General features: G+C 43.7%; 1 protein-coding gene across 1 annotated transcript; it reads left to right on the top strand.

The window, feature by feature from the left end:
• Position 1: 1 nt before the first annotated feature.
• On the top strand, positions 2–19,266 carry atad2 (ATPase family AAA domain containing 2). Its single transcript, XM_080471495.1, has 30 exons — positions 2–646; positions 1,684–1,829; positions 3,373–3,413; positions 3,529–3,727; positions 4,372–4,459; positions 4,582–4,663; positions 6,212–6,397; positions 6,551–6,662; positions 8,235–8,249; positions 9,081–9,182; positions 9,395–9,503; positions 10,437–10,552; positions 10,654–10,828; positions 10,916–11,004; positions 11,104–11,263; positions 11,445–11,535; positions 12,053–12,230; positions 12,329–12,465; positions 12,637–12,769; positions 13,689–13,875; positions 14,184–14,369; positions 14,478–14,613; positions 14,895–15,091; positions 15,250–15,409; positions 15,546–15,668; positions 16,625–16,798; positions 16,885–17,514; positions 17,665–17,798; positions 18,039–18,167; positions 18,301–19,266. The coding sequence occupies exons 1-30, from the start codon at positions 452–454 to the stop codon at positions 18,331–18,333; spliced, it is 4,443 nt and encodes a 1,480-aa protein (XP_080327621.1). The 5' UTR covers positions 2–451; the 3' UTR covers positions 18,334–19,266.

Genomic DNA, 19,266 nt, shown 5'->3' on the forward strand with positions numbered 1-19,266 from the left:
TGTTTTGAATGAGACCGCTTTTTCATAGAAATGAGCGCGCGCGAACACAAACCGGGACACCTTTTGAATGAACGTACACATGTTCCTCCGCGTATTTTTGTTTTCACTGAATTCGTCGACAAATAATCGAACGCTGATAATACGAACATTATAAACATATGTATTTAATTTCAATAAAGTTTTGGTTACTTCGCTAACTTCACGTATATAGACTTTATCCGGGGTGTCTATCTTCCGCGGCGGAAGCTCCTGACCGGTTACCTCATAACCTCCGATGACGGTTATGGCGCCAGAAATCAAGGGTTTTAGTGAGGAGCTCGTGCGTGTGTCAGCTGGTGGATGTTATGTTGGCGCCTCCCTGCACGCTGCGCGTTTCATGGTAAAAAAAAAGATATAAATAATAGATATATATCCGCGTTTTTCATCGGATCGCGGTCGTTGAGGAGTCAAGATGGTGATCCTACGCAGGAGCAGCGGCGGAGCGGAGCCGGCGGCGGCCACGCCGAAGAGGAGGCCGGTGGAGTTGGACAGAAGCCCCGAGTTTCTGTCGCTGCTTCCCGCGTCGCAGACGCGGTCTGGGCGGCTCACCCGGTCCGCCAGAGCTCTGGAGGACAGCTTCAGCAGCCCCGAGCACAACATGGCCAACGTGAGCAAACACTCTGAGACACGTTATTAGACACGCTAATCTCCGTTAATTCAGATTTGTACGGACTAAACTCTCCTCTGCGGCAGTTTGTAGCGTGCTAAGCTAACTAGCGCAGTGCCTGACCAGTGTTCGTTAACTACTAATATAAGTAATCAAATTACGATTCTCTCGTTTACTGTAACGTTTTACTCAAACTTGCATGGCTGTTGAATATTTGCATCACGAGTAGTTGCCAATTTTGATCGTTACATTCTTTATTTTATAGTTTAAGTGGCTATAAATGTTATTTATGTATGACCATCAGGTTACTGGACCGACTGGTAAAGTATGTGATCAAATAAAAGTTTAGGATCGTAGTTGATGTTTACAGTTAGATCGATAGTGGAGAGTGCTCATTCATTCATCCACTCATTCATTCATTCATTCATTCATTCATTCATTCATTCATTCATTCATTCATTCATGCTGCTCTGACGTTTTCTGTTTATCATTACATTCTGCACGTACTTTTATACCCCGTTGCGTCACTTTAAACACACTCAATTGTGGACATATGCACACGTGAGTAACATTTACAAAGTAGTTGTTTAAAAAGAAATCTTTCAAAAGTGAAGATGATTTGCGTAAAAGGTTTCCACGACGAGAGGAAGTGTTCATCTCCTGTTCAAAACAAACGCATCAAGAGCGACTGTGAGGTCAGAGGTCATCGGGATAGAAACGCATCTACTGCCATGAAAAGAAGCCTGAGAGATGTTCAGTCATTGTGGTGCAGACTGCCTTCCAACAGTGTTGTCTTTGCTCTCACATTGTCATACGGAGTATTTTTCACAATGTGCTTCATTATTATGTAGAAATGGTACAGTATGATGGCAAATCTAATACTTAACCACTTGAGTTGCTCAAAATTGCCTCTATGTAGTAATATAGTTAATCAGTAAAGATTGTTCATCCCATCCTTGTAATTGATTTTAATTACTTCGTTGTTAAGGCAAGAATTTGTAATTTCCTCATATATATATATATATATACATTGGCAGGGACATGCTGATGTGAAGCAGGAGGGCAGCGGTCACAGTCTGAAGACCCGGGGACACAGAGTTAAACTGGACGCCTCCTTCACGGACATGGAGCCAAAGAGCAGCTCTCCTGTGGATGAACACAAGGCTGAACGCTGCTGCACGAGGTAAAGCAGAACCGACGCTTCAAGGTACCGGGTTTGATCAGGATCAGGAGTCTGCGACCTGCGGCCCACCTGGGCCCCGTGTGGCACTTCACTCCTTCTGTAGTGGATTACCTGGAAATATGATCTTGTTTTTATTCTTTTGATGCAACAGTCAGTTTTTTTAAGGGGGACTTAAAAAAAGGCACAATAACTTTAAAAAATATCTAAAACCACAAGAAATTAGAAAATTTGCCCAAACTGCTTAAGAAAATCTAAAATGACTGGAATTTCTAAAATAAAATTTAAAAAAGCGTAGAAATGGGGAAAAATGTATAAATGGTCTCAAAAACGCTAAAAATTATAAATTGGGTGAAACTGCTAAACTCCAATCTTAAACAGCTGAAACTATTATGAGATGTTTTCCATCCTGAGTCATAATTTAAAGTTCATAAATGTAACATACAATGCAGTTTTTTGTACGCATTATCAAAGCTATTTATTAATCTGTGTTAGCCTCATTGTAGTCTTGCCAGACCGAGATATTAGCAGCGAGCGCTGGAGCATCTCCATGGCAACAGACGCTGATCCATTTTGATCTCCTCCATGAGGTACCTCTCCCATCCACTTTGTATGGGACTTTTTTTTTTTTTTTTTTTTTGCAGCTTTTGGGGATTTATTTGGAAATGGTTGATCGTTAGGATCCCAAAATCTAATATATTAGTGACAAATCATCCCTGAGGATTTAATGCAGTTCATGTTTGATGGATGATGGATAGATAAAACTTAATCGTCATCCATGCATACACACTATAGGTGTTTTCAAGAAGAACATTTTTTTTTTTTGCAAAAGGCTCAACTTAGACTTTTAAAATGTCTCACAAAAAACAAGAACAATAAAAGTATAAAACCACATTTAAAACAGTGATAAACTGGTAACAATAGATCACAAAGACTGGAGTTTCACCGAGGAATTATTGCACTGGGTTTATGGTGATATATAGATTATTTCACTGGATTATCATCCAGATTATTATTGCCGCACCACTTAGTGGTTAAATAGTTTTTGCAAAATGTTGGTGAAATACTTAGCATACACACCAATAAAATAAATATACGCAGACAAAAACATAACATACCCCCAGCTTTCACTGGCAAACATAAATACAGTTTCAATTACTGTTTTTGTATTTTAGTAAACTGTGTTTACTTAACTTGAAATTTCAGACAAAGCCATTTGCAATCACACGCCTGGGAAAGACTTTGAGGAATAAGTGACGCAGAGCATCAGTTGCTCGTGAAAATAGCGACACAAACTGTTTTTTTTTTTTTATCAAGACATCATTTTCTTATTGACCAAAACTGACGTTGGCGAATGTCTGAGCCCTCAATCGTAGCACTTAAAGCGTTGCCCTCCCCTGACGTAGACGTTCATGTTAAATGTTGTTTGTGATTTATAGCCACGATATTGGCTGTAGCTACAGCCAAATACTGATTCTTGGGGAAACTGTTGAATTTAGTCTGAGCCTTGCAGTCCTTGATTTCACGTCTTCCTATCTGTCCACAGGAAATCTTCCAGACTGCAAAAAGAAGGGAAAGCATCTGATGGTGAGCAGCAGGCGGGTCTTCCGCACTGCAGAGCGGCTGTTTAATCATTTGCCTTAAACCTTGTTTTTTATAAGATGGTCTGTGTTACGGGCGCCCCTCTATTCCCACCCGTTAGACGTCGCCGACGTCCCAGATGAAGTGGAGGGCTCCTCCACTCCCAAGAGGAGTCGCTTTAATCTGAGGAGCCGTGAAGTTGAGGAAGAGGAGCTGGAGGAGGAGGAAGATCACGGCTCGGTGCGACGCAGCTCCCGGATCACCAGATACAAACTGGATTCCCGGAAGCAGTCTGTGCTCTACGATCGCCTCATCACCAAGTGAGTCTGCTAACATGGAGCCCAGCACACCCCCCCACCCCCCACCCCCAAAACACGGCCAGTCTATCAAGCCATTACAAGTTATTCAGGTTCACAATAGATTGACAAAATGAGATAAAGTCATTGAATAGGACTGTAGCTCTCTTCATGACCATGGACACGGGTTCTTTTTTTTGGAACGGCTTTATTATCGTAACTTCCTGGCGAGTACCAAGACGCCGTGAGAACGACAACCAGCACAAATGAAAAGTAGAAACATGTGAAAATTACATAAATATACAAACATATGATAAAACAATACCTCATTCATCGCATGTCATAAAGAGAGTCTTCTTCTTCTTCTTGCCGTCTTAATAACTTAAAATCTGTTTACGTGAGGTTGTGTTCAGGAGCTGTGGTCCGCCGTGGGAAATAAACTCTCGGAACTTAGGTTCCGCCTTTACACACTTTCAGAATAAAAGTGTCTTTAACTTATTTATACAAACATGAAGTTACACACAAAAATGAACAATATTTCCTTAATAATATCAAACATAGAATAGAATGTTTTTACAACATTTACGCTGACCATGTGTGAATGTATTTCACACACGCAGCCTGTTTTAAATGAGTGATACAAACTGATCTGAGAAGTTGTTCCTCAGCACGGCCGAGGCTGTCCTCCAGAAGATGGACGACATGCAGAAGATGCGGCGGAGGCTGAGGAGCAGAGACCGAGAAGTTACCGAAGAGGTAAAATCCCACACGGGGAAGCGTCGCCGTTACTTTTTAAAACATATTCTGCAGTCTGATTTATTTATTTTTAACCATCGAAGTGGTGAGTGAGTTAATCAGATGGGTTTTCCTCTGAGCAGCTGGGCGTGTACGGCAACGGCAGGATGAGGAGGTCACTGAGGACCAAGACGGAGAGCAAAGAAGCCGAGGAGGAGAACCAAGGTGAGGTTGACTGTTCGGTCGTCATCTCATCTGGTCACCGCTGATCAATCGACACAAGCACAAGTTCTCATGTTACAACCTGCCGCTTGGTTTTACATTTGAGGTTATTTTCCTAAAAACTGTTTCAACAATTTGTTAAACGTGAACTTGCTCCACGATTCAACCGTGTCAAACATGGGGTGTCAAACATGAGGTCTGTGGGCCGATACTGGCCTGCATGAGGCTTCGTTCCGGCCAAACTGCCAAGTGAATTGTAAATATTTTCAAAGAAAAAATTGATTCTTTTTTAATAAACTTGTTCAGCGTCGTAGACACAAAACAACACTGGGACCTGAGCTGAGATATCAAACTAGCCTCAAAGCCATGATGTCAGGGGGAGTTTATATAAACATGCATAATGCAACAGCTATAGGAGAAGGTTGTTTTATACATTTCAATGTATTTTTCACCAGAAGTTTTCATTAAAATTGGCTTCATGTTGCGATTGTAGTTGTTTTCTTCAGTAATTGTTTTGCTTTTGGGAAAATATAAACACATTAAGAAACATTTAAAGTTATTATGGCACTAGTCATTTATTTTGTATTTATTCCAGAGGGCCTCCTCCCATCAACAACATACATCTTGTATACACGTTTTCCTGATATAGAAAACAAACCTTTACGCCATACAAGGGAATGAAATCATAGATAGTCATAAACACTGTTTAACTTAAAGTGGAGAAAAACAGAAATATTATGAAGTACTTTTGTTTATCCGATACTTTAATTTCCTTCTTGCGGAATTCTTTTTTCCTGTTGGAGGGTAACAATGAACGTAAACGTGTGAACCATGAAGAAAAGAACGTGTTTGGCATCCCGGTCTTTAACTCGTATACTTCTGGGACTCACTTTTTGCACTAAAAGACATATTTTCTAAGTACGTGAGTTAGTACCAAATTCAGGATAGAACTCTAAAGGTGAAAGGACGCTTGTGACTGAAAGGTCACTGGTTCTAATCCACTTGAATTTGAAAACTTGTGAATCACATCATGGGTGCAGATCTTCTGATCTCCTGTGGCTTTGTGGAATTATGTGCGATAAGAGATGTGGACTCAATCCAGAAGGTTTATTCAGAGTTCGTAGAGAATACACACACAAGGCAGCAGGTCTGTGCAGAACTCAACCAAACCGCTCTCTGGTATTATATAGAAAAGCAACAGCCCCAATGGCGCCTGGTATTTACTACTCATGACCTCAAAATTACAGAAAAGAACAAAATGAACAAGTAGCAGTAAAACCAGGCACTCTATTGTAATTTGGTTGATTGGTTTTAAGGGTGGTGAAGGAAATGTCACCACGTTGATAACAAAACCGGAGAAATTGTGTTTTTGTAGCCTTGGTTTGCACCGATTCAGTCTGTTTTCTCCTCATGTAAGGGGCACAGAACCAGAAGCACTGACTGTCGTGCTGTGAGCTCTAAAATCCCAGTCGACCTCGAACGCAGCACAGCTCTAATTTACTGATTCAGAAATATACTTAAAGTCTTGCATCGTTTTCGTTTCGTTCACAGGAGGAGATGAGGATGAGAATGATGGTGAAGAAGAAGAGGAGGACGACGACGAGGATGGAGAGGATGGTGAGGATGAGGAGGAAGAAGAAGAAGATGAGGACGGCGAGGACGAGGACGCAGAAAATCAGCAGCGCTACGACTTCAGGCAGAGGAAGACTGTAGTCCGATACCAGGAGCCGCAAGAAGGTAGGGAATCTTTTCAGATCTGCTGATCTCGGCCTGTGCAAGACTTAAAAGAAATCCTGGCGAGATGAGATCTGATGACCGGTTGAAATCCTGAACGCGTTTTTGTTTCCAGCCTTGTTTTGTTCTGATTATTTGGTGCTGCTGTTTTGTCAGAGCCCAGAAAGACCAGGAAGAGCAGCATGTTCCGCTCGTCTCCAACCAGACGCAGGTTCAGGTTCAGCTCCACGGCGCCTTGGAGTCCCTACGGCAACCGGAGGACCAGCAGGTCGGTATCTCTGCAAACTGCGGCTCCACGATGTTCGATATGTGCCGATATCCGACACGCTTATACTAACAAAATATCGCCCGTTACCGATTCAATCCAAAGTCCACGGCTGCGTCAGTGTCCACAGGATCCGTCGATTTTCCCGCTTCCCCGTTAAGCGAAACGCACCGGAGCGCATTCGAGTTATGCAAATGAGGCGCGGAGATCAGGAGTCCGACGCGTCGCGAAAACTTTCATAAACATGGCCCGAGTGGAACCAAAACAGGGACCGATTCAGCAGCTGCACAGGTTATTTCTCACCTCAAACGTTTTCAGAAATACTTTCCGCCGAACTGTTTTGGTAAGTAGAAGAGAAAGTTTGTGACTGAGCCGCCGTGTTGGTTTGGTTTGAACTCCAGGATGCAGACGTGACGGTGCGTTTGGCCAATCATGTTCAACCTGGAATCCAAACTGTGCTACACGCTAACACGTTTCAGGGCTCACACACCAGCAATGCCACATGTAAACAAAAAACTAAACCCTTTCCGAGCCATGAGGGTTCCCCCGGCGTGAGAAATAACTAACCTGTATATTCATCAGAGTCAGCTGGAACAAAGTCGGGCAAAGTGCCTTGCTCAAGGACACAACACAGTGAGTTACTGGGGTCAGACATGCTAACCACTGTACCCCTATGTTGCATACGATTAATGTATGACTGACACACTCACTGACAGCAAGCTGGAGCGCGTGGTGGTTCACGGAAAGCTCAGTCCCTTGGTTAGTATGGAGATCAGGGGTGCCCAACCCCGGTCTTCTAGGGCCCCTGTCCTGCATGTTTCAGTTCTCTCCCTGCTTCAGCATACCTGAATCTAATGATGATGTCATCACAAAAGGTTATGAAAAAGCCCAATAACGAGCCCCTCATTGCAATCAGGTGTGTTGCCATTGGGAGAGTGCTAAACCCTGCAGGACAGGGGCCCTCGAGGACCGAGGGTGGACGCCTCTGATGTAGATAGACGCTGCGCTCTGCCCTGTTCTGTACAAAAGAAGAAACGCCTGCGTTCAGGTGCTTTTCCATGCAACAAATAACGCCCCCGTGGACACGGACCAGACACACGTCAGTCTTTTTTCTTTTTCTTTTTTTTACCCTGACGACCTGGCGTTCTCACGCTGGTCGCACCGGGAAAAAAAAGTATATATATATGATATATATATATATATATATATATATATATAAAAAAAACATTTGAGCTCCTATTGAACAAAACCTGAAATGTTATAAACCACCAGTTTTGCTGTAGCTTTGACAATATTCCACATGCTTACCGGACTGTGTACACGTTTCATTCTCAAAGAATACTCACTCATAAAAATCTGTACTCCTGGTACTTTAACATGTTACCATCTGAACGAGGCTGGGCGGGATTAACTTTCAGTTCTTTTTATATATTTGTCCTAAATGAAACTTTTTTTGGGGGGGGGTCATTCTCTCATTCACACAGTCCACTGTTTGTGATTCACTGCATGTTGACTTCATGCCAAAACTCTCTTCCTTCTGTTTTTCTCTCTTGATTGTGTTGTTGCCATCTTCAGGAGTAGTTCTGATAGGTAAGTTCTCCACACTCCTCTGTGTTTTCAGATTGTCTCTTGGTGGCTGTCTGTCATTGTTCACAGTAGATGGTGGAAGATTAGAGTCACAGTGGAGTTTCGGATCATTTTTGAGGGGATGATTCACATTTCAGCACGATCAAAGAACTTTGAAAATGTTTTATTTACCTTTACTCAAGTAGTGCTAAATTTAGATTTTTGTATGTTCAGTTAGTGTCCCTTAAGTGGAAGTAGTTTTTTCTTCTTCTGTAGTTTGTTGTGGTATCAAGCATAGATGCAGCAGAGGGTCTGTTCAGACCTGCAGGCTGAACCAATATTAGAAATGCAAAGACAAACGTGATTAAAAGTCCCTGCTGTTTTTAGTTTGTCCACTGGGGGTCGCACTGTTTCAGCAGACAATGATCAGAGCAGCAGATACAACAACGCTCATCCTGAGAGCCTGAAATTAAAGTAGGGTTGGCATGAAAACCGTGTGAGGATGAATTTTACTAAACATGCTTTCAGGATGTAGAAAGTGTGTTTCTTTACAGCAGAAATGCTGCGTCTGGGCAGGCTCACTACAGCCGGAATAAATACTGTAGTTGTTCATCGCATTTGTGAGTAGATGGTCTCCTGAAACGAAAACACAAAAACGATGTGTTTTTCACATGAAAATATTGAATCTTTTGCTGTTGGCTTTTAATTTGATCCATGCAGTTAAAAGTTCTTTATGTGCTTCGTGGATGGATGACTTATCTCAATATTCCCCTTTCTGTTAAATGTATTGATTATAAGTTGTCGCATGCATCGTTTTTTCCCGTCAGTTTGATGAGTTTCTTCTTCATCTTGCAGAAGGAGACATGCCATCCACAGCAGCGACTCCACGTCCTCGTCGTCGGACGACGAGCAGTTCCAGAGACGGCGGAGTAAGAACAGAAGCCGACCGGTCAACAGGTGAGAGCGTCCAGAACAAACTCTTACGCACTGAAAATAAACTGGTTTATGGTTTCTAGATAAATACTTAATTACCCTTCATGGTGCTGCTACTCCTTGTGCTGAAATGTAAGCTTACATTTCTGTGGTGGTGATGATGCTTACAGGCTAAGAGAACTTATACTTTTTGAAAAACTCTAAATACCAATTTCCACTTTCTTTCCTGCTTGCAGATGTTTGCCGATGAACTTGGTGAAAGAGGATCTACTGGGGATCCACAAGGACCGGATGAAGATCGGAGCGAGCCTGGCTGATGTGGACCCCATGCACATCGACAAGACGGTGAGAGGGACGGATTGTTTTCAAAATAACACGTCTAAACATGAAGATTTAAAAAAAAAAAAAAACGAATTAAACTGCATATAAAGCCGTGACTTTTGGTAATTCTTCTCGTACTGTGTAATTTACTTTTAAGTGGTGCCACATATGTCAGTATGGGGGTTCCACCTTTTAAAAGAAAGTCCTCTCTGTTAATCCCAAACAGCTTTTTCACTCCTGTTGGTTTCATTTTAAGATTTTAAGGGGTGTAACTTTTAAAAAAAAAAAATATGATTTGGAAATAATGCGTCATCGTTTACATTAAAAGTGTTATTTATTTTCATTTAAAAACTAAATATTTAAAAGTGTCTGCAGTATACTTAAAACTAAACATGCAGAGTAAGCGGCGGTAGAAAAGTATCAGGATGAAGAGAAATATGAATCGATCACAAGAGTTACATAGAAGCACTGAATTAGGGCTGAATTCATCTTTTGCGGTGAAATAACGGTGATTGAAAGTTTGAAAGTGAAAGCTGGAGCGGCACCGCACCACCAAACACCCCGAGACAGAGCGAAACCCAAAGCGCTTAACCTCAGAGAAAGGGAACGCATCGTTACTGAGTATAACAAAGAAACTGTTTTTAATATATAGCCAGCGGAACTCAAGGGTAAAATGGAAACCGTCCACATAATTTCCTCTACAGCTCCTTCCACAAGCCTTTACAAATTTGGCAACATTTCAATTGTAAATAAACACAAGATTTATTTCCAAGAAGCGTCATTACAACAGAGGATTATTCTACCAAACAAAATGTCCTAACTCTGCGGTTTCATGTGCACTGCTGTGTGGGTGGATCTCTCCTGCATGTCTGGAGCAGCAGGGACATGCTGTGGTTTTCTGCTTTTATACACAGTGTCGATAATAAATCAAACGTTAACGTGAGCCTTTTGATCCAGGTGCGCTTCGACAGTATTGGAGGTCTGAGCCGACACATATCGGCACTGAAAGAGATGGTGGTGTTCCCTTTGCTCTACCCAGAAGTCTTTGAGCGATTCAGGATACAACCACCCAGGTAAACGCTTGTTAAAGCTTGAGTCCTCGCCGCCGGCTGTGTTTCCCTCTCCGGCTCTGTGGCCGGTGCTTCCACGTGACCCTGGTCTCTCTCGTCCTCAGGGGCTGTCTGTTCTACGGACCTCCGGGTACGGGGAAAACCCTGGTTGCCAGGGCGCTGGCCAACGAGTGCAGTCAGGGGGAACGGAAGGTGTCGTTCTTCATGAGGAAAGGAGCCGACTGCCTCAGTAAGTGGGTGGGAGAGTCGGAGCGACAGCTGCGGCTTCTGTTTGACCAGGTAAGAACAAACCTCATCAGACGTCGGTGTTACTTTAACTGAGCCCTGAGAAACATGAACCAAGTCTCTCTCTCTCTCTCTTCTAAGGCCTTTCAGATGCGCCCAGCCATCATCTTCTTCGATGAGATTGACGGTCTGGCTCCGGTCCGGTCCAGCCGTCAGGACCAGATCCACAGGTTAGAGAGAGTCTGAATCAACGCAGGGCGCCCCCTGCTGCCTCAAGCCCGCTTTTATACTGTTACAGGGAGAATAACATCCATGGTTTCTCTCCATAGCTCCATTGTGTCGACTCTTCTGGCTCTTATGGATGGGTTAGACAGCAGAGGGGAAGTGGTTGTGATCGGAGCCACGAACAGGCTGGACTCCATCGACCCGGCGCTGAGAAGACCGGGGCGCTTTGACAGAGAGTTCCTCTTTGGGCTGCCAGACAGGGAGGTGAGAAACGTGCACATCACAAACACGTAGACTATCGGAATAGACCACAATGGTGTTACAGGAATGTGCAAAGTCATTAATTTCAGTGTGTCGATGCTTGGAATGATTTTGTGTTGCAGGAGAAGACGATTTTTTTTTAAAGTTAGTGTTTTGTCTATTTAATTGTTTTTTATTATTAAAGGCAAGAAAAGACATCCTGAAGATCCACACCAGGCAGTGGACTCCTCAACCTTCTGACACTTTCCTGGAAGCTCTGGCAGATAAATGTGTTGGTATGTAAATCTGGGAAGTCCACAGTGTAGTTTTGGTTATATATTTTACACTGTACAATCATAATGTGGTATAATGCTCCGGCCTGTATGAGCTGAAGAGAGTTAGTAACATACGATTCTCTTTGACGTTTGTTATTGGAGGCACACAACCACAAAGTAGGAATTGTGCTTGATTTAATGAATTTAACTTATAAATTAGGTAAAAACTGAATTTGTGCTATAGGTGGCCCCTGAACTAAAATGTGGAAAGACAATTGTAGAAAGGTAAAAACTGGTACATGAGCTCCCTCGAGTGGTGCATGTAAAGAAGTCATTGTTTTTGAATATATCATCAAAATACAGTCGAAAGAAAATACAAAAACCATAATATTTATCAGTTCAACTGTCTGTTTTAATGGGTCATAAGGGTTGTAATTGGAGAGCCCAACATTTTATACATGCAAGTCACTTCGACATTTAAAAAGTCTGGAATACGTTTCCCGATGGTCTTGACAGCCGCTCTTTGCTTCCCTTGAAGGTTACTGCGGTGCCGATATCAAGGCCGTGTGTTCTGAGGCGGCGCTGTGCGCGCTGCGGCGGCGCTACCCGCAGATCTACTCGTCGTCACAGAAACTCGTGCTCGACGTCAACTCCATCACCATCACCAACAAAGACTTTGTGTTGGCCATGTCCAAGATGGTGCCCGCTGCCCAGAGGTAATACCACAAAAACTCTCTGTGAGCTCGATGCTGAAGGACTCCGTGTGGAGTAAATATGCTGATTTAGATTTTTTTCTTTTTTCGTTGTCTTTTAGGGCCGTGGTGTCGCCAGCTAAGGCCCTGATCCCTGCCATTCGCCCCCTGCTGGGCGCCACCCTGCAGAACATCCTCCACACAGTGAGACGAGTGTTCCCGCATGCCGAGCAGGGCCTGAAGAGGAAGCGAGAGCAAGGTGCCGACCCGCTTTGCTTCCGATCCTACTTGTTTTCTTTGCCATTCTTTAATTTCATTGCACAGATTCATTTCCCTCCTGTACACAAGTGATTGCCGAGAAGAATACTTCGATTGCTCATTGGTTGTGGGGCTTCGGGGAGGATGAGTGGTGACAGGTGTGTGTTTCCAGATGTGGCCCGTGGCGTGTTGGACGACGACCTGATGTACAGTGAGGAGGAGGAGGAGGACGCCAACATCTGCTCCAGCGGGCAGACGTCTCAATTTAAACCCCCCACGGCAAACGGCCTCCTCAATTTCAACAGGTTCAGTACATCTCTCTTGCTTCCAGACAACAATGTTTATTTAAACCACAGGAGTTCAACACATTTCAGTTCAGGGGCCACATACAGAACGATTTCATCTTGAGTGGGCCGGACCAGTAAAATAGTGCCATAAAAAACCTTTAAATTATAACTTCATAGGTTTTCCTTTGTTGTGGTGTACGTGATGTAAATGACGATATTTTCACATTACTACAGAAAATGACTACAATCACAACATAATGCCAACTTTTTTTGACCAATTTATTTGTATTGTAGTTTACATAACATTAAGAACAAAGACATTTATTTTAACACGGAACCCTTTTAAACAAATATTAAGAAAAAACTTTATATATATATATAAATGAGGTACAAATAATGACAATGAAATAGAAATATCAGGTACATAGTCACTTAGGTTAGATATCAATGTTGGCAGCTGACACGTCTTCTACAAAAGAGATAAACGACTGCCAGGTAACATTTCTGCTGGAGCCCCTAATGGTATTTTATTTCAAAATGAATATGATGCATAACCTCTCAAATCCATTGGCCATATGTTGTAGCCTGGGCATCCGCCCATTTTAGTAAAATAAGTCAAAGTAAAGTAAAGCCAATTTGAATTAAACATTTACATTGACGTTTTCAAAAAACTTACCCTATCCCTGTTGCTTTCTGCATGTTTTTACAAACTCATTCAAACTTAATTGATGTTTACAATTTTCTTGTTGGTCCGGCGGCAGGATTGACGCCTCTTACTGTCCAGTTTTGGTCCACGGGCCTTATGTTTGACACCCATGACCTAAATCAAAATGCTCACAGTTCCTCGTGCTTTATTCTCCTGGCCTCTATCTTTTCTTCGCCTGTGAAGTAATTTTCCAAAACCCTTGCGTCACCTTGTCCTTCGCTGCTTTTGCAGGAGTGTGTTGAGCCAGCCCACATCCTACCGGCCTCGGCTGCTGCTGGAGGGCCGACCGGGCTCGGGTCAGAGCTCCCACCTGGCTCCCGCTCTTCTCCACGCCCTGGAGAAGTTCACCGTGTACACGCTGGACATGGCCGTGCTGTTCGGCGCCAGTGCAGCCGCTCCTGAAGAGACCTGCGCTCAGGTACATGAAATAAGAAGAAAGGATTTGTTGAATCAGTCAAATCTGATTTGCAGTTCTCTGCCATTGCAGCCTCGTCAAATTCAGTGTGTCTGTTTTTAGTAGACCTCACTGGCCAAAATGGCTGCTACAACAAGTGTAGTTCATGAGCCCTGCTGCCTCACACTGTGGGCGGTAGGGATGAATATGTACTACAGACACAATTCTGTATGAGATGCTTGGTGATGAAAGGATTGTCATTAAATCCGTATTTAAGTTTATTAAATACTGTCATTAGTACAGCTGTAATTCTCTCTAAATGTGTTGTGCAGATTTTTGTTGAAGCCAAGCGGACCTCTCCCAGCATCCTGTACATTCCTCACATCGGACAGTGGTGGGAAACTGTGGGTCCGGCATTAAGAGCCACCTTCACGAGCCTGCTGAGCTCCATCCCTGCCTTTTCTCCCATCCTGCTGCTGGCCACCTGCAACCTCCGCTACGACCAGCTCAGCGTTGAGGTACACAGGGAGATGGAAAGGAGATCCATCAGCGCCTTTCATTAAAGCTTATTCACTAACGTGTCACATGGATGGAATCGGATCTAGTTCTCATTTGTGTGATTCCAGGTGCAGGAGTTGTTTCGGATCGAGTACGGGGAGGTTTTCCAGATCCAGGTGCCCACGAGCCGAGAGAGAAGAGACTTCTTTGAGGATCTCCTTCTCCACCAGGCCGCTAAAGCCCCAGCGTCCAGGAAGAAAGCCAGTGAGTAGCAGGACATGTTGCAGTAGTTCAATTGGTGCTGGAGAGTTTTGATTCTTTCAACTCGACCTTCACGGAGACGATGCCCACACGCTATGAGGATTTGGGGATAGAGTTTCTTACAGTCTTGGTTTCTTTGAGCATGAGGGACGAACCACAACAACACATGTCCTTCCGAACAGACGTTCAAACCACACTGTAGTCATGTAGTCCTTCTCGGTTCATCTAACATTGAGGCTAGAAGCAGCTCTCACCAGCATTCGTCTATGCTTCTCTGTCCTCAGCGCTCAACGCTTTAGAAGTGCTTCCAGTGGCCCCCGCGCCTCCCCCCCGCCAGCTGACTCAGGAGGAGATCAAGCGATTGGAGGAGCAGGAGGAGGCCACCCTCAGGGAGCTACGCCTCTTCCTCCGCAACGTCGCAAACCGCCTGTCCCAAGATAAACGCTTCAAGGCTTTCACAAAGCCCGTGGATTTAGAGGAGGTAGCTGTTCTGATGTCTTTCACGCTCAAACATTTCCTCACTTAAAAACGTCTTACTGGAGCTTAGTTGTGGCGCCGTTTTACTTCAACCGTACTTTGTTGTGTGACTGTGCATTTAAGGGATCCCTCTTTGTGCTTATTGTCTGTCATGTTGTTCAGGTTCCAGACTACGCCGAGGTGATCAAGAAGCCGATGGATCTGTCTACGGTCCTCACTAGGGTAGATCTCCATAAGTACGGGACTGTCCAAGAGTTTCTTCAAGATGTGGATCTCATCTGGCAGAATGCCCTGGAGTACAACCCAGACAAGGACCCGTCAGGTACACAGTGACCAGGACTCCCAACACAAAGAACAGATGCTCTGACACCTCGTTTTTTTCTAATATATGTACTGTAATTAATTTTGGAGCCGATTTCCCAGCTGAATGTGAATGTTCTTGGGTTTATTTTTTACAGATCGGCAGATCCGCCACAGAGCCTGCGCTCTGAAGGACACTGTCCACGCGATCATCAAGGATGAGCTGGATGAAGATTTTGAGCAGATTTGTGAGGAGATCAAAGAGTCACGCAAAACAAGAGGTCAGTGGTGTGTTCATGCCTCTCTGACGTGTCGCATGGATAACACTGCTTACTGTTTTGATTTCATTCATTTAACTGTTAAACCCTTCAAATAAGGAACAATTTACTTTGAGCCCAAACAAAACTTCACTTTCTACAGCCAATCAGAGGCTCAGATTTCTTCTTGTAGTTCTTGTTCTGATTCTGATGCTTCATCAAATAAAAGGAAACACAAAATCATGGTAGTTATTTTACAGTTTCCATGAAAACAATAACAATACCTTCAATCGCACACCAGATGCACTCGGCTCGGGGAAATTGTAAATACTTGTGCTTGTTTGCAAGTTGCTTTCCTGGTTGTCAGGGTTTAAAGGTGCAGTGTGTAAAAGTGACTCGGTGCAGGTTGTCTACTGTCAGGCTGTTTTGAATTCCTCTTTGTGTTTCTGTGAAGCGCTCCAGCTCATTTACGATTCAATCTGCAGTCTACAATAACAAACATGCTGCATCGTTAAAGAAAGTGATAATACGTGCAGTTAATTATGTCAAAATAGTTGAAAGAGAGGTTTTTTGATTGGGCATTTGATCCTTTGTCTTGATGTTGATTTATCTTTTATTGTTGTTGGTGTTGATGGTGCTTGATCAAGACTGCATGTCCGTTTTCACACGTTGCAGAACAAACGTGCCAGAAAATGACTCAGTTGATGAATCACTGGCTGATTCTCGTCGGCAGACTCGCCAGAGTTTCTGATTTATAGCTGAAATTCATGAAAATCTTTTCATGACGCATTTAGAAGGTCCTACTTCTATTATTGGACATGTTTTGTGTATAAACTGTATTTATTATTGATTTCAGGCTTTTAGCTTTACACGGATGAAAAGAAGTACTCATTAGTTTTCACTTTAACTGCAGAGCAGCATCCACTGTGCAAGTTTTTGTGCAAGATGATTCATCGCTTCATCTTTCTTCCTGACGCCAGGTTGCTCCACGGCTCAGTTTGCTCCCTCCTTCTGCCACGTCCTTCCCAAACAACCCAACCCCCTCGCTGAGGCCGAACTCAGTGAAGTGGCGACACGGGGAGAAGAAGCTCGGCCCGCCGCTGCACTCACTCCCAATGCAGGCTTCTCCTCTGTCACAGCAACCAAACACTCAGGTGAGAAGATCGGTACATAAAATAGGACTTAAAATTCAGTTAAAAGACGACCACAGGTGCCTATTTATTATTTTCTGCCCTTTCAGCTCAGAAGAAGAAACGCCGCTATAATCGCTGGTCAAGAGGCTGCTGCCCACCGAAGAAGAAGTCCTCTCCTCATGTGTCCAGGGATGTCGCGGAGCTCGAGTCTGACAAAGAGGACGAGGTTGAGAACGAAGAAGGAGCAGACCGCGAGGAGGGCGATGGAGCTGAGGAGGAGCGGGTTGAGCTTGATGCAGCTCTGCAAGGTTGTCCTGGCCTTGACCAGGGCGATCAAGAGAACACAGAGAGAGAGGAGAGACGTGCAGATAGTGAAGACGAGATCTGTGAAACAAAGAAACCAGAAAACACCAACAACCAGACACAAGCAGAAGAAGAAGCTGTGGAGGAAGCAGGAGCGCATCATTCAGGGGAAAACCTGCAGCAGCAGCAGACACATGAAGAAGACGAAGACAGCCAGGAAACTTCAGAGAACGTTAACAAGGACAACCTGATGGAGCGAGGAGGAGCCCAACACTGTCACACTGCAGGAAGTGTCACCAGGGAGATCAGTCGGTGTGCAGCCCAGGGTGGAGACGGCAAAGCGGAGCAGGAGGCCGAGCCAGACGCCCCTGCTGAGGCGATTCAGGTGGAAGCCACTGAAACCTCGACCCGGGGAGAGGAGGACGCAGGAGCAGGTTGGACGAGCCTCACGCTCACCGATTGTTTCATGTGACACTTTATTCAGAAAGAAGAGAAGCGTCTCCCGAGTGCCAGTCCGAGCTTCTCTCTGGCCTCGGAGTAAAATACAGCAGAGTTTCTCTTACGGTGTGTGAACTGCGTTTCAGAGCGCGGCGCGAGGCGAATGACCCGGGCCCTGAAGAACGCTGTGCTGCAGCAGCAGGGGATCGATGTGGACAAAGCTCTGCTGATTCTGGACCAGGAAACACCTCCACTGGTTGTGGACAAAGACAAATTAAAGGTTTGTGACGCTGTCCTTTAAAACGAATCACTTTGTGACGGCTTTTAATTAATGGAAGATTTATTTTCCTTAATGTGTTTGAATTGTACCAGCTTGCATGAAAAGCTTGTGTGTGTGTGTGTGTGTGTGTGTGTGTGCGCGCGGTGAAGTTCTAGACAACTTTATTTTTCTGTGCATGTTGTTGATGGTGAAACTGATCAAGAAGGATGTTTACCAATGATCCATGTGTTGTTTATTCAGGAGCTGCTGGAGAGATTGGTTGTGAAAAGCGAAGGATACGAGGTGTATAAGCTGGAGAAGCTCTACGCTCTGCTCTGCCAGAGTATCTACAGACACAGACATGACTACAACAAAACTGCACTAATTCAGGTTGGTGTGGCAAATGACAAACATTTCCACTTAGATCTTATTTCTATGTATTGTTACTTTAATGGATATTTTAATGGATGCAAAGCCGTACCATCATTAATCTGCCGTTCTTTTCTTCTATTTGTGTCCTTAGGAGTTGAAGAAAGAGATCGAAGACTTCTGCTAACAGGAAAATGTGACTTTTTTTTAAATCTTTTTATCTTGTCGGTTGTGTAAATATGAAAAAAACACTTGCTATATTTTTTAGAAATCTACATTCACTTATATTTGTTCTTTAGCTACAACTTTGTATGAGCCTTTATATATTTAATCAAATAGTTTTTCTATGAATTGTACTGTGCAGCTTTTTGTGAAGTACAGACTTCAGCACAGTTGAAAACCGTAGGAATATAAACGCTATAGCTTTTTAAGACTTGTGTTGATGGAGCCGTCTTTGCTTCACTGCCTTCTGATGATTCTGATTGTCTGTGAGAGAATGTCAGTGGGGTTTGTAAATTGTGTTCCCTTTCAGTTCCTGTTTCACTACAGCTTTGGTCAAATATCGTAGTAGTGTCACTTGTGGTTGACCTCAAAAACACTTGAGTTAAAATGTGGGTTTTCTTCATCACGACGACTGAGAAAATGCAAGTGAAGTCATTTAAAAAAAAAAGAAAAGAAAAAGGATCATCCACCTATTTTACATGTGAATGAGTTTATGAATTAAAGTACTACATAAAGTATTTCTATACATGTGTGACTATAGATGTGGTCGTCTACTACAACTGCAGCGGGGCGACTCGGTTCCTGCCCGACTGCTCATGTTTCAAGTGTTGACGTTCACCCTGTATTGGTCTGAACTTCATCCATGCTGGTGTGTGAACAGACAAATGGCACTGCAGAACTATCTGCAACTGCTCAGGCTTCCAAATGAACATACACCTTACCAGAGCAGTCCTGTCTTTTTGTTTTAAACTCATGTGGACTCCACATTTAAGCACCCATTGCCCGGCAGGTGGGATTTACAGGAACCTCCACGATTCCCTGCTTTCCTATTGAAAATGTGACTTATTTCTTTAATTCTCAATAAACGTGTGCCAAAGCACACTACTGCCTTACGTTG

Source organism: Lipophrys pholis (genome assembly GCF_963383615.2).
Source record: "Lipophrys pholis genome assembly, chromosome: 9".
Lineage (NCBI taxonomy): Eukaryota > Metazoa > Chordata > Actinopteri > Blenniiformes > Blenniidae > Lipophrys > Lipophrys pholis.